A 13,911-nucleotide genomic window follows, 5' to 3' on the forward strand; every position below is an offset into this window, starting at 1 on the left:
GATAGAATTCTTTATTGAAACAATAACAAAGCATAGTCCCCGCCCCTGTTTCGCTAAAAAGCTAAGGGATGGGGTGAAGAAATGTAACCACTCTTAAATTCATAGACAGAGCTATGGATGCAAGGACTGACCATCCATGATATACAATGTCACATTTTAACCATGTTTTGAGGCTATACAGTGTTCGTTTACATTTAAGTTGTTTACAAACATTGGAGTAAAACAAGTTTATTATTGGATTGTGTGGGGTACGACAGTTGAACTAAACTCATTTATAGGTTATATTCTTCAAGAATCAATGGGTAGGCCTATGTTTCATTCATTTATAAAGTTATTCTAGCGTTAAGTAATAGGACTAACATGGGTTAAATACTCGACTACCCCCATTCCACCAACGAAAATGTATCATAATTAGGCGTATGTATGTATAATCGTTGCAATTGGGTGTATTAGCCATGAGACCAGGTCGCAGCACGAATAGACTTCCACAATACCGTGGAATTTCCCTTAGAGCTGGATAAAGACCCGTGTCGAGGCTCACTGGCTGCTGGTAAGTTGTGAACAAGGTGTGGGCATTCTCCATGGAAACGATGACGTTACTGAATCTGCAGAGTCAAGCGTTTTAAAACACCTGCTAAAAAAAACTGATAGTGTAAATTTAGGCTACTTGAGCTTTTAAGGGGCTAGGCTTACGATACGTGAATTATGGACCAAACATGACTGCATGCGTGAAATGGCAGTGTTCAGGGGCAATTTGAGGATGTTCTTCAGCCTCATATAGAGCTAGTCCTGAAAAAAATCACATGAAGTTGGAGTGCTAGAACTGTCTATTGAATAGACTACATCAGTGATACTCAAATGGCGCCTACCGGCCACATCTGGACCACGAGCCCATTAAGAATTGTGAGTGCATAAGAAATATGTCAAAAACAATATATGTCGAAACATCTGCTTTATTTTTTTCTGGTCCTTACAGAATTATATCTCGAATTATCTCAAAGAAGTGTGAACATCAATTCAATAAAACCGAGTTGTGAATCAAACTCTAATATGGTTGATGTGCACCTCACGGAAAAAACAAAAAAACAATTCAAAATACAAACGCAAAACACACTTTCAACGATTTCAAACTAATAAAGTGTTTTTTTCCCACTGCAACTTTGATTCGAAATAGATCTTTATCCTTTTAACAAAACCATCATCTGAGCAACAAAAACACCAAATATTGTTCATAGGATTGACAGTCATAAAAGCTTTAACAGAGAAGGATATGTTACAAAATTAGATTCTGATAAATAGGTAGGCTACTGTAAACACAGAGAAAAACATAATGCAGAAAAAGTCAATGACGTGGCATATTTCGAAAAGGGAATATAAAAACGGTAATACTTTCAAAGAAAGGTGTTCACATTATGATATTCATTTGAATATTGAACAAGGGGTGAGAGGTGCACAATTAACAGGCTAACCTAAATTAATAACCTGGACTTTGGAGCATGACTTATGCTACAGAAACAAATTAGCTTAACGTGTATGCAAAACATTTGTTAGCAAAGTATTATGATAATAGCACACTTTCTATGAGGCACACACACATTATACCTTATAAGTGCATTTATCTAGCCTGGGTACCAGTTTCTGAGGTCAATTGAACTCGACCAAAACAATGGGAATGCCATGGAAACGCGTGGGGAAAGATGCTGTGGGGGAAAGATCCCTAATCTCCTCATTGTCCAACAGCAACATTTGCCTACATTTAGGCTGTTGTTTATATGTGTATTTCACACTATGTTGGGGTAAAAATCAGAGTATAATACAGTATGGATATCAACCCCAATACATGTCCATCATGTCATCATCATAAATCAACTGCATTACAGTTAAAAACGACTTTGACTAATGTCACCGATTTCTGTATGCTAACTTAGCTATGCTGCCAGTTTATAGGAATGCCATTTAGCAATTAGTAGTCACTTCTAAAACTGAAAGGGACAACTAGCCTAAATGTTATGCAGCGAAAAGAGCCAAAAATATAAAAATCGGACTTTAGTAATCACATTGTGGGCCTGTTACAATACATCAATCATGACGGATTTGACAAATATCCTTATTGCTTATTACTGATGAATGTGTTTTTATTTATTTATTTCTGCTTGTATTTTGTATTTATATTTTGATTTGTGTATTTTCTGTAATGTATGTAATTCATGGCTCATCTGTAAAAGAGACCTTGGTGTCAGTATGACTTCCTGATAAAATAGAGGTACACATATATACATAACAGAACCAGTCAAAAGTTTGGACACACACACTTATTCAAGTGTTTTTCTTTATTTTTGCTATTTTCTACATTGTAGAATAATAGGGAAGACATCAAAACTATGAAATAACACATATGGAATCACGTAGTAACCCAAAAAGTGATAAACGAATCAAAATATAGTTTAAATGAGGTTCTTCAAAGTAGCCACCCTTTGCCTTGATGACAGCGTTACACACTCTTGGCATTCTCTCAACCAGCTTCATGAGGTAGTCACATGGAATGCATTTCAATTAACAGGTGTGCCTTGTTAAAAGTTAATTTGTAGAATTTCTTTTTGCGTTTGAGCAAATCAGTTGTGTTGTGACAAGGTAGGGGTGTTATACAGAAGATAGCCCTATTTGGTAAAATACCAAGTCCATATTATGGCAAGAACAGCTCAAATAAGCAGAGAAATGACAGTCCATCATTACTTTAAGACAAGAAGGTCAGTCAATTCTTTGAAAGTTCTTTGAAAGTTTCTTCAAGTGCAGTCGCAAAAACCATAAAGTGCTATGATGAAACTGGCTCTCATGAGGACCGCCACAGGAATGGAAGACACAGAGTTACCTCTGCTGCAAAGGATAAGTTCTTTAGAGTTAACTGCACCTCAGATTGCAGCCCAAATAAAGGCTTCACAGAGTTCAAGTAACAGACACATCTCAACATCAACTGTTCAGAGGAGACTGTGTGAATCAGGCCTTCATGGTCAAATTGCTGCAAAGAAACCACTACTAAAGGACACCACTAAGAAGAAGAGACTTGCTTGGGCCAAGAAACACAAAACACAATGGACATTAGACCGGTGGAAATCTGTCCTTTGGTCTGATGAGTCCAAATTTGAGATTTTGGTTTCCAACCGGTGTCTTTGTGAGACGCAGAGTAGGTGAACGGAGGATCTCTGCATGTTTGGTTCCCACGTGAAGCATGGAGGAGGAGGTGTGATTGTGTGAGGGTGCTTTGCTGGTGACACTGTCTGTGATTTAGAATTCAAGGCACACTTAACAAGCATGGCTACCACAGCATTCTGCAGGGATACGCCATCCCATCTGGTTTGCGCTTAGTGGGACTATCATTTGTTTTTCAACAGGACAATGACCAAAAACACACCTCCAGGCTGTGTAAGGGCTATTTGACCAAGAAGGAGAGTGATGGAGTGCTGCATCAGATGACTTAGCCTCCACAATCACCCGACCTCAACCCGATTGAGATGGTTTGGGTTGAGTTGGACCGCAGCGTGAAGGAAAAGCAGCCAACAAGTGCTCAGCATATGTGGGAACTCCTTAAAGACTGTTGGAAAAGCATTCCTCATTAAGTTGGTTGAGAGAATGCCAAGAGTGTGCAAAGCTGTCAAAAAGGCAAAGGGTGGCTACTTTGAAGAATCTCAAATATAAAATATATTTTGAATAGTTTAACACTTATTTGGTTGCTACATGATTCCATATGTGTTATTTCATAGTTTTGATGTCATCACTATTATTCGACAATGTAGGAAATAGTAAAAAATAAAGAAAAGGTGTGTTCAAACTTTTGACAGGTATTGTATATATATCCGCTTTGTTGAATGTACACCAATCGAGCGTGTTTCTATAACCCATGGTCTGCGTTCCATTGACCTCTTAACCGCATTTATGTCATATGCCAAATGTTTAGCTTATATGCCAAATGTTTGGCATATGACACAGAGTACAAGGAGGGGAATGTTAGCAGAAAGAGACTGGTACCCAGGCTAGCATTTAGCTCCATACACTTATAGTGAATTATAATGTATATAAGCTGTCATAACTCCAAGTAGTTATAACATCCTTATAATACATCACTATGGTGCATTATAATACCAATGTGTGTGTGCCTCATAGAAAGTCTATAATTTTTTTACAACATAATAAGGCTATAAAAGGGTTCATTGGGGCACACTGCGAGTTGAAAGTACTATCACTCCATTTAATTAATTGATCTGCAAACCTACACAAAACTTGTCTAAATACATTCATGTCAAATGTCAAACTTAAGATTTTAGAACTGCCAAATTAACATATTTGGGGAATATTACATTTTAAAGTTTAAAACATTTGTAATAACAAGTTATCAATATAATTCAAAGCTTTCCAGCATGAGGAAGACTCAGTTGCCTTGGTCCATCATGCCTCAATAGTCTTATACACCTGACGGGCCCCAATTTCAAGTGTTTCCCAAAACACCATCTAAAGTTTTGTAAGAATTTAAGCCAAGGATGTCAAAGCAAAAGGGAATATAAATGAGCAACCACACCACCAGTGAACCACATACTCTATAAACACTGGAGTGCGTTGGTGGTGGTGAATTTAATGAACACTATTCACGTTCCTTCAGCCATGCTTGGCTTCACTTCTTACTGGCCATCCTCTGGCATGTCAAACATTCTCTGGAAAAGCACCTCGTTCTAGTCGAGGTCACCCAGAGAACCTGTACTTCTATTCATGGTCCTTCGATCCAGATACACTGATTGGTCACAGTTAAAGCAATAGAAATAGAAACCCTAGAACGGGGAAGACCCTCGGACCATTGCAGTTTGACTGTAACCTCATTGGTACACTTAATATGACTGACATGGAATTCTATTTCTATGGTGCAAGTATGTGCCAGTAGCATATTAAAGCTCCATCCTGGACTGAATGTGGCCCTCATCCTTTTCAACAGATACTATTTTAGACTATTTAGATGCAGCTCAGGCAAAAGGAGGCGTAAATCCTAATTTGAGATCTGCATGCACAATTTTACCTCCCACAAACATCACATTGACATCAATGACTGATTTATGTGAATGTCTGAGTTACATCTTTCAAATTGGGATATGGCAGATGTTTTGGACATGAGCCATTGGGTGCATCTCAATAGTATAGTGACTCCCTCTCCTCGTCTCCTTTCCTCATCCTCACTGAGCTGAAAGAATGGGAAAGGTGTAAGCTGATTGCAAGACTTACCTTATCATTTGATATCTGTGCCGATAGAGAGGAGACAAGGAGGCTTGGAGACCAATTCAGACTATTGAGATGCACCTCTGGTCTGGAGGATTTTCCTCTGCACATCCTGGTGCTTCCTAAAAGGGCCACTGGGGCCAATCTAGGGATATACAGATTGACCAACACTCTGCTGCCAAGTGTCAAGCACCATTTGTGAGGTTAAGCTACTGTTAACGGCTGATGTATATCGGATTATGTATGTCTGCATGAATATCTGTGCGTGTACTGACCACTGTTACACACTTGTAATCATAAATATCGAATGACAGTATTTATAAGAGGAAACAAGAAAACATCCCAGTCAAATCCTCAATGAAAGAACGAGGAGCACACCAAACCATACATCCAATGTACCTGTAACTTTCATTATGTACACGTCACATCCACTCCACGCCGAGTTAACTTTTTCAAAGTGTCTAAGGGACGTCATGGTAGAAATTCTTCTTACACAACCATGTAGAAAATTACACTGAAGTGAGGCAATTGCAATAATGTCTTTGTATAGGATATTTAACGTAGGCCACAACACAACATCAGAGGGCTTCCTTCATGAAGAAATAAAGTTTTGTATATTTCCAAAAAACATTCCCTCTCTTCCTTGTTTATTTTGATCAATAATCTAGCAAATGATCATCCATCAAATAGACGCGTCATAACCACAATAAAAATGAACATGGCCTGTTTTGCCCTTGCCCTCTCATCTCATAACACCTTATACAATATCTGAGATTTTGAAGTGCAAAAAAATATCAAAATACCAATTTCCCCCCAATCCTCGTACAAGAAATGACACAAAACAAAAGAGTGGAATATGCACAAGATTAAAAGGAGATGTTTGTATGGGCTTACTAAAAGCAATGTGTTTGAGTCACTATGTGGTGGAGCTCACTGCCTCCCAGGAATTGCACAGCCTCTTTCAAAGTTGCTACGTTGTCTAGCCTACCAGGAACTAAAGCAAAGGTAGGCAGGTCATGAAATGTGTACAAACCTTTAAGGCCAATAAAACAGAGTATAAGTCCTAGCTTTGGGAGTTTAGTGTGGTTGAATAAAATCAACCATTATTTAGGATATACCAGTATGAAATCTTTCCACCACCCCAATGCCATGGTTCTGTAATAATAATACTAATAATATTATTAATAAAAACTTTCTCTACTCTATCTAGGTGGCAGATCCTATGGAATCTGAGTGAAATGTGATATATCCCGAGGCTGATGCAGAAGGTGAGCTTATAAAACTATTTGTGCTCCCTTTACTGTCTCCCGTAGTCAGGTGCTTGTGTCCCCCCCAGTCGGGCCCAGCTCTGTGGGCTCCTGTCCTGCTGGGCCTGTGAGACGAGTGCTCCCCAGTCCTCAGGCTTTGCCCCGTGGGGACTAGTTCGCCTTGGCGCTTCCCCTCCCGCCGGTGCTCACGGAGGGAACCTGAACGGCATGCCCCAGAGATTTCCCCACTGCACGCCCTGTCTGCCCTGTGTGAGCCATCTGGTGACCCTCCCCGACTACAGCTCCTGCCGTGCTGCGAGAGGCGCCGCAGGGCATGGGGCTCACGCTCAAAATCGGTGAGCGGGAAATGCGGGTACAATATAATGTGCTGCTCGTAGACGTCTGGGATGAGGGAAATGGTGGAGGTGCGGCGTGGGCTCTTCATGGGACTGGGAAGCGGGGTCTCATCGATAAAGTTGATGACCTCGTCACGGCTAAAGCAGCGCAAATCTGCCTCCTCGTAGCGCTCGCCAACGCTCACCCGCGGCAGCTGCTTGAGCATGTGCCCGCTATCCTCTGAGCGCCGGCGCTTGCGGTGCGGGTGGCTCTCCTCGTGGTAGGAGACCGGGCTGCTCCTGCGCCTCTCGTGGCGTGGCAAGCTGGAGTTGTAATGGACCATCCCCATCACGTCCTCCGTGGAGCCCCAGTGGTGTAGGTAGGAGGGGATCTGGCCGCTGGTCCACATGTCGGTTTCGTCGTGGGAGAATCTTCTTGTAGGGGGTACCTGGCGCAACACAACACACAGACCAATAACATCAGCTTGTATGGAGAAGGTTAGTCCTGGATAATATGCATATGAAAATGGCTATACATTCATACATTTCAATGAAAAAACAACAGCAATACATTTTGTTTCTCTTACTGCTAAAACTACAAATGCAAAGTTTTTTAAAATTATTTGGTGTTAAACATTAGACTATTTTCTAATCAACTGTTGTCTTCTCTAACATGAGTCATTAATGCAACTCAATTAAAACATATTTGTTTTTGAAACTATTATGACAGTAATACAGCACTACTATAACAACTAACTTGTCGAGCTAAACGGCATTCTATTCCAAATTGATACTCACATTCCACATTGTTCTGAGAACTAAGTAGGAGAGACATAACGTCAGCTTTTAGTATGGGTTTGTCAATGAGAAGATACACAGCACAAAACTAATATCAGAGTGCCACTATGTGGTGTCTTTTGGTAAATGCAGGAATGAAACAGCAGACTATACAGTAGCGTTGAGTGAGAAGTTTGACCAACAGGGGGAAGCAAAGCACGAGTAGTAGTTGAAAATGAGGAATGACAGGGGAAGGATGGGGAATGTAATCCCAACGAGATGCAACATGGCAAATTAAAAAGTCTGATTCTGTAAATATAAGCCATTTGAGAATTGCACCAACAATTCTTAAATGGAGCCACGTGTTTATGTTATAAAAAAAAAAGGTGATTTATTGAAATGTATTGACAAATTGTAGCACCCCAAATAGTAGGCAACAATGTGTAGTTAATATATCTGTTTCAATGCCATGACATGTATTTAGTTGTAATACAAACACATTTGTTTTATTGATAATTATTTATTGATAATTATTTTCCATTATACAGTATTGACTGCTAAAACACAGACTGTATCTTAACCAATTACACACTGAGTGCACAAAACATTAGGAACACCTTCTCATTCCATGTCATGGACTGACCAGGTGAATCCAGGTGAAAGCTATGATCCCTTCTCGATGTCACTTGTTAAATCCATTTCAATCAATCTCGATGAAGGGGAGGATACAGGTTAAAGAAAGATTTTTAAGCCCTGAGACAATTGAGACATGGGTTGTGTATGTGTGCCATTCAGAGGGTGAATGGGCAAGACAAAATATTTAAATGCCTTTGAACGGGGTATGGTAGTAGGTGCCAGGTGCACCGGTTTGAGTGTATCAAGAACTGTAACGCTGCTGGGGTTTTCATGCTCAACAGTTACCCGTGTGTATCAAGAATGGTCCACCATCCAAAGGACATCCAGACAACTTGACACAACTGTGGGAAGCATTGGCGTCAACATGGGCCAGCATCCCTGTGGAACACTTTCGACACCTTGTAGAGCCAATCCCCTGATGGATTGAGCCTGTTCTGAGGGCAAAAGGGGGTGTAATTCCTAATGATTTGTACACTCAGTGTATAAGATGTACTATTTAGACAAAACAGAATCAATGGTTTAATGAGTCAATGTGGTGAAATGGTAGCTACTGTATACATCTCTGTTTCAATAACTATCCAAAAATAGAATAGACTCGATCCTACTAGAAAATAGAATGAGCGTGACTATCAACAAGAGACTGAATCAGGAGATTAAATTTCAGTCTATATCATATCATAGGCCCATAGATTTCATGGCTAGGCCTACTAATTTGAAGTCCAAGTTGCCAGATAAGAAACGTCTGCCAACTGGCAGCTTGTTATAATGCAGCCAGCTATCATAAACCATTTATAAAATAACATGAATCTTTGATGTCTAAATCGAAGGGCTACACCTCCTGTGTGCTACTTTCTTGTTAGCATTACACTGTGCTGTGCTACATGTGGTTTCGCTAGCAGCTATTTGCTACATGGAGTAGTCGAGAGCCCAATTGGGTGATTGTTTTGTAAAAAGAATGGAACAAAGATGACACAGTGGTAGATGTCTTGCGGGGGTGACCGTAAGTCTGGGTTGTGTCAGGTAAAAAGGCCATGGCCATTCTTAGTTTAGGTCTCCAAATTCAGCCTTCAAAAGCCTTAATTTTCTCTCCAATACTGTAATTATGCTGCTCTTTTAGTTCATTTTTATCTGGGCCACACGACTGCACGCACACACACTCACGCACACATTGTGCGCATACTCGCACACACACGAGCAAGCACACGCAAACGCACACACACACACAGAGTTGTGGTTTGGTTGTTTGTGAGCTCTTGAAGACTGCATGTTGGGAGAGCAGCATTGGGTTTCATAATAATATGTCAAAGAGGAGCATTTCACAGCTCTACAACTGACTTGCTTTGAGCCCGGAGCCAATAGGACTCAATTGGAGTCAATGGTACTCAATAGGAGTCAATGGTACTCAATAGGACTCAATAGGAGTCAAAAGGACTAAATAGCATTAGCACGAGCAAGCGTTTGCATTGTTTTAGCAGAGGGATTCAGTCAAGGATATTGGAAGTCAGCATCAGCCCTACCACCTCATACTATTCTGGTATTTCTATGTTTAACTTGTGATACTACGATAAATAGGTTGGAGGTCTGTGAAAGATCCACCTATAAACATTAGCGAGACTTATCTACAATGAAAGTGAAAACAACTGATGGTCATATTTGCCAAACATTAGTCAGCCAGATATATGCTTTTTTGACCTTTCAATGCCATGTCTAGATAGGAAATATCAGTTAGCAAAATGTAAAATGATTCCAGCAAGATCAAACAATAAGATAGATATTATAGTAGGCCGAAGGGCCTCTCACCATGCACATTGTTATCTGTATTTGAAGTGAAAAATCAATCAATTGATGAAATAATAAAAATCAATGGAAATATACCTGCAAATACTGCATTTTATCTTCCTGTAGTTGCAATGGATACCCTTGTGGGACCCCCATTTCTAAGGTTGAGTATTCGTACTTGGCAATACGGTCTACCGTCATGATATCAGCCGCGGAGCTATAGTCATATGGTCTGTCATATATTAAGTCCGCATGAATTCCTCCATCTTGGCTGTTTTCTGCAAAACGCAGAAAAGCATACGCGGCGTCAGGATTAAAGACCAACGTACTCAAAATACACAGACAGACAGACAGACAAGACGAATAGATAATAGAGACAATTCATCTTTCTCTTTTTTTCTCTCTTTTTTGGGGTGTCCGCTGGGGTTCCTAATCAAACAGGAGTCACTGTAGCCCTCGAGGCCTCGAGACATTCTTGCACTTTGAGCCTTAAAGAATTTTTTTTTGTTAATATTTTAAAATAAAATAAATATTCTAGTATGAACCATTAAGTGTTATATATCTTTTTATTCAGAATACTTCAGACTATCACAATATATTATAAGTGCATTATTGCCACAAAATTGCACAAGTCTTCTAATTAACGCGTGGCTTTTTTTTGTCTTTGTGGCAATCACAGATCTATGCTTTTGTGAAAATAATTTCCGATATTGTTGTGAACTTAGTCTGAAGTGTTTAGAATAACAGGGAACATAACACTAAGTGGGTCATTATGTTGTAGATTGTGACTAAATGATTGTGACTAAATTATCTCTGCAACAAGATGCCCTATGGCTCAGAGGGTTGAACAGTGCATTTGAGAAGAATCACTGACTGAAAATCATGACTGTGGGCGTTTACCGAATAGAAAAATACAAAACAACTCCTTCCAAATTCAGAGACCCTGTCCAGAAATAATGATATTAATCTTTCAAAAACTGGGGCTTATCGTGAGAACCATAATACTACAAATCAAAGGAATACTTTCAAGTAATCATTTTACATACTGTATAACTTGTCAGGCAAATTTAGGATCAAAAGAAGAATTGCATTCGATTCAATGAGTGGTCAATTGGAGATCGGTGTAAAATGCTGATCTTAGGACAAATGTTGGCCGGTAGGATGGAGGATGAGATTGGCTATTTGCACAGGCAGCATAGCATGCAAGTCAGTAGCTTTGGAAACAAGAAACAACCCTTATACATACAACTGTATTGTGATATACAAGGCAAGCCCTCTGAAAAATAAATAAATGCTAGCAACATTAAAATCACACAGAAAATACATTGTCCTACATTTTAGTTTTTTGCCTTATGCTAAACAATCAACATGGATGGACGTATAGAAAGGGAGGTTATTAAAAGGTGTGGGAGTTAGAAAGAGGGGAGAGGGGAGATATCAAGTTGAGTTTAAACAATTTCATTGCAAGAAAAGGCAAGTTATTTCACAGGGTTCATTTCAATTCGCATGTTTTTAACATTGAGGATTTTTCGTGTTCCTTCTTCTTAATTTGATCTCATATCAATATAGAAAAGTTCATATCTACCCAATCCACAATTAACAAACTATAGGGGTTATTACGTTTATCATGTGACCTAACTTTAAAGTTAACTAGGGACCAAAACTTGGGTAAGTGTCTGTGTATTCCTGAATTGTAAATATATGTATCCTTTGGATCACTAAGCCATTTTGGTTTGTCAAAAGTATCTAATTTGCATAATTTGAGGGAATATTGTGAATGAGATTCCTTGTGGTGTCTAATAGGCCTACAGCCAACATGGACAGGAACAGTTTAGTTAATTTCCAAAAGACTATTGAGTCATCCGGCCGTATCTGTTTACACTCATACGCTGACATTAGTCCCAAAAACTTGATAGGTGTGCGTACAATCGTGCCTTGATGTATATCATAGATTTAAGAAAAATCCATACCAGAATCTCATAGGATTGGAAATATGACCATCGTGCTGAAATGTACTGCGCTTTTTATCTAGTTAAAGTCCTTCAGTATTGGTTTGGTTGTAATCTTCATAAATCCTCTCTTTATTTCTGCGTCTTGTGTCAGGGTGTTCTAGGCCAGGGAAGAGTTCACAGTTTGAATGCATTCAAGTGAAACAAAGTCAAATTCTGCGGGGAAAGTATGTGCTTTTCCAGCAATATCTTGTAACAGTCCGAGAGCATAGCATATAATTCACTCTTTTTAAATGAGCCCACTAAGAATGAAACCACAAAATGTGGCTATAAGTCCTTCCTACAGACACTTTTTGTTTGGTCACTTCCTCTCCACTTGGAGAAAAAGGTCACATGATAGGTCACATGATAAATTAGACCACATCAAATTAGACCGATCACATAAGGACCCCCGGATGGCTACATATGACCACATTAAAGGAAAATGATATATACTGAATCAAATCTAGCGTTGTAAGCTGAACAGACATCACTCTCAAAACAAGATCTCTCCAACCCTGCTCCCGGAGAACCTTCTAGGTCTGCTTATTTCAGTTTAAGTTTATCTACAATCAATCAAGCTCCATTCGTGAATTGTACTACTTCGACAGAACGTCACCATAGACCTACATGGCGCCCCCAATGTAAATCAATTGCCCGATTCAGAATTCAAATCCAGTTTTATATCTTCTGAATCCATTCACAGATGACTATCAAATCATCATCATAAATCAACCAAGGCCCAAACTAAGATAGTGCACAAGCCCAAAGGTGAGACGCCAGCAGTGGCTCCAGGACTGGGGGTTGCTGACCTCTACCCTTATCCCCCTCTTAATCAAATGCCCACAGGTCCTATGCCAGTTCTCCAGGACCAGACTTCCAGACCTCTACCCCCTACCTCCCCCTCATGTTATGAAGTCACCATAGCCAGGGATCGGAGGGGGTAGATGGTGGACAGATGGAGCCTGGCCTGCTCCACCTCCCCCTCCTCGCCTGTTTTACCTTCGTCCACGTCGTCGTTGGACATGATGGCCACACACTTCTCCCAGACCATGCGCACGTCTGCGCGGTAGCGGTCGCACGCCCACAGGAACATGGGCAGCAGGATGGACTGAGCGATGGAGCACCACAGCACGCACAGCACCATCCAGCTGTAGGAGCGGTCGTACTTCAGACTGGCAAAGCTCACCACCTGCATGGGAGGGATAGAGGGAGGAAGGGAAGATGGAGGGCACAAGGCATAGTCCGGTCAACATCAAGTACAAAGCGAAACTACTACAATACCCAAGCGGAGGTTTTTACAACAGAGCAGTTTATGTTTACATCTCAAGAAACACCAGCAGAGAAGTGTGTCTTTGGTGCCTCTCCCTGAGCAAAAGTGTATAGTATAGTATAGCATAGTAGAATAGAGTAGAGTATAATATAGTGTGTGTTCCAGGACCAAAGCATGTGCTCCTCTCACTGGGCCTTGACACTTTAATCAAATTAATTAATTCAAATAGTTAACCAGCCTGAGCAACAGGGCATAACATTTACTTTTCGGTTCACCAGCCACTGTGGCAGGTAGATTTAAGTAGATTTAAAAATCTACCAGCCACTCAGATTTTTTACCAGACAAAATACTTTTTTTGCCACTAAAATTACACCAACAAAACAGAAAATAAACGGATGAGCATGTTTTGTAATGTTTAAAAAAAATAAATGATGTATTACTAGTAATAATTAACTAATGTGGTATATTGAATAATTATACTTTTTGTGACATAAGTCTTTTAACCAAAATATCACAAACATTTTCACCTGCCCCTTTATGGGCGGGAGGTTGCCGTGGTAGCGTGACTCCAGTCATGTTTGTGCATGTGAAATTGAGTCTGATTAGTAGTTTAAGTGTCT

The 13,911-nt window shown here is 40.1% G+C and overlaps 1 protein-coding gene across 3 annotated transcripts in view; it reads right to left on the minus strand.

Annotated features, from left to right (window-relative positions):
• Nucleotides 1-935: 935 nt before the first annotated feature.
• Nucleotides 936-13,911, minus strand: part of LOC129830237 (probable G-protein coupled receptor 153) — a 67,055-nt gene continuing 54,079 nt past the window's right edge. Inside the window, exons 4-7 of one of the 3 annotated variants that reach the window (XM_055892644.1) lie at nt 13,021-13,210; nt 11,277-11,306; nt 7,637-7,656; nt 936-7,287 (exon numbers count right to left, since the gene is read on the minus strand). In XM_055892644.1, the coding sequence (XP_055748619.1) occupies nt 6,463-7,287; nt 7,637-7,656; nt 11,277-11,306; nt 13,021-13,210 (1,065 nt within the window). In that variant the 3' untranslated portion in view covers nt 936-6,462. Of the gene's footprint in view, nt 7,288-7,636; nt 7,657-10,126; nt 10,309-11,276; nt 11,307-13,020; nt 13,211-13,911 lie in introns of all 3 variants that reach the window. The other 2 variants (XM_055892645.1, XM_055892643.1) reach the window with 2 other exon arrangements.

This window comes from Salvelinus fontinalis, chromosome 31 (genome assembly GCF_029448725.1).
Source record: "Salvelinus fontinalis isolate EN_2023a chromosome 31, ASM2944872v1, whole genome shotgun sequence".
In the NCBI taxonomy this organism is placed as follows: domain Eukaryota; kingdom Metazoa; phylum Chordata; class Actinopteri; order Salmoniformes; family Salmonidae; genus Salvelinus; species Salvelinus fontinalis.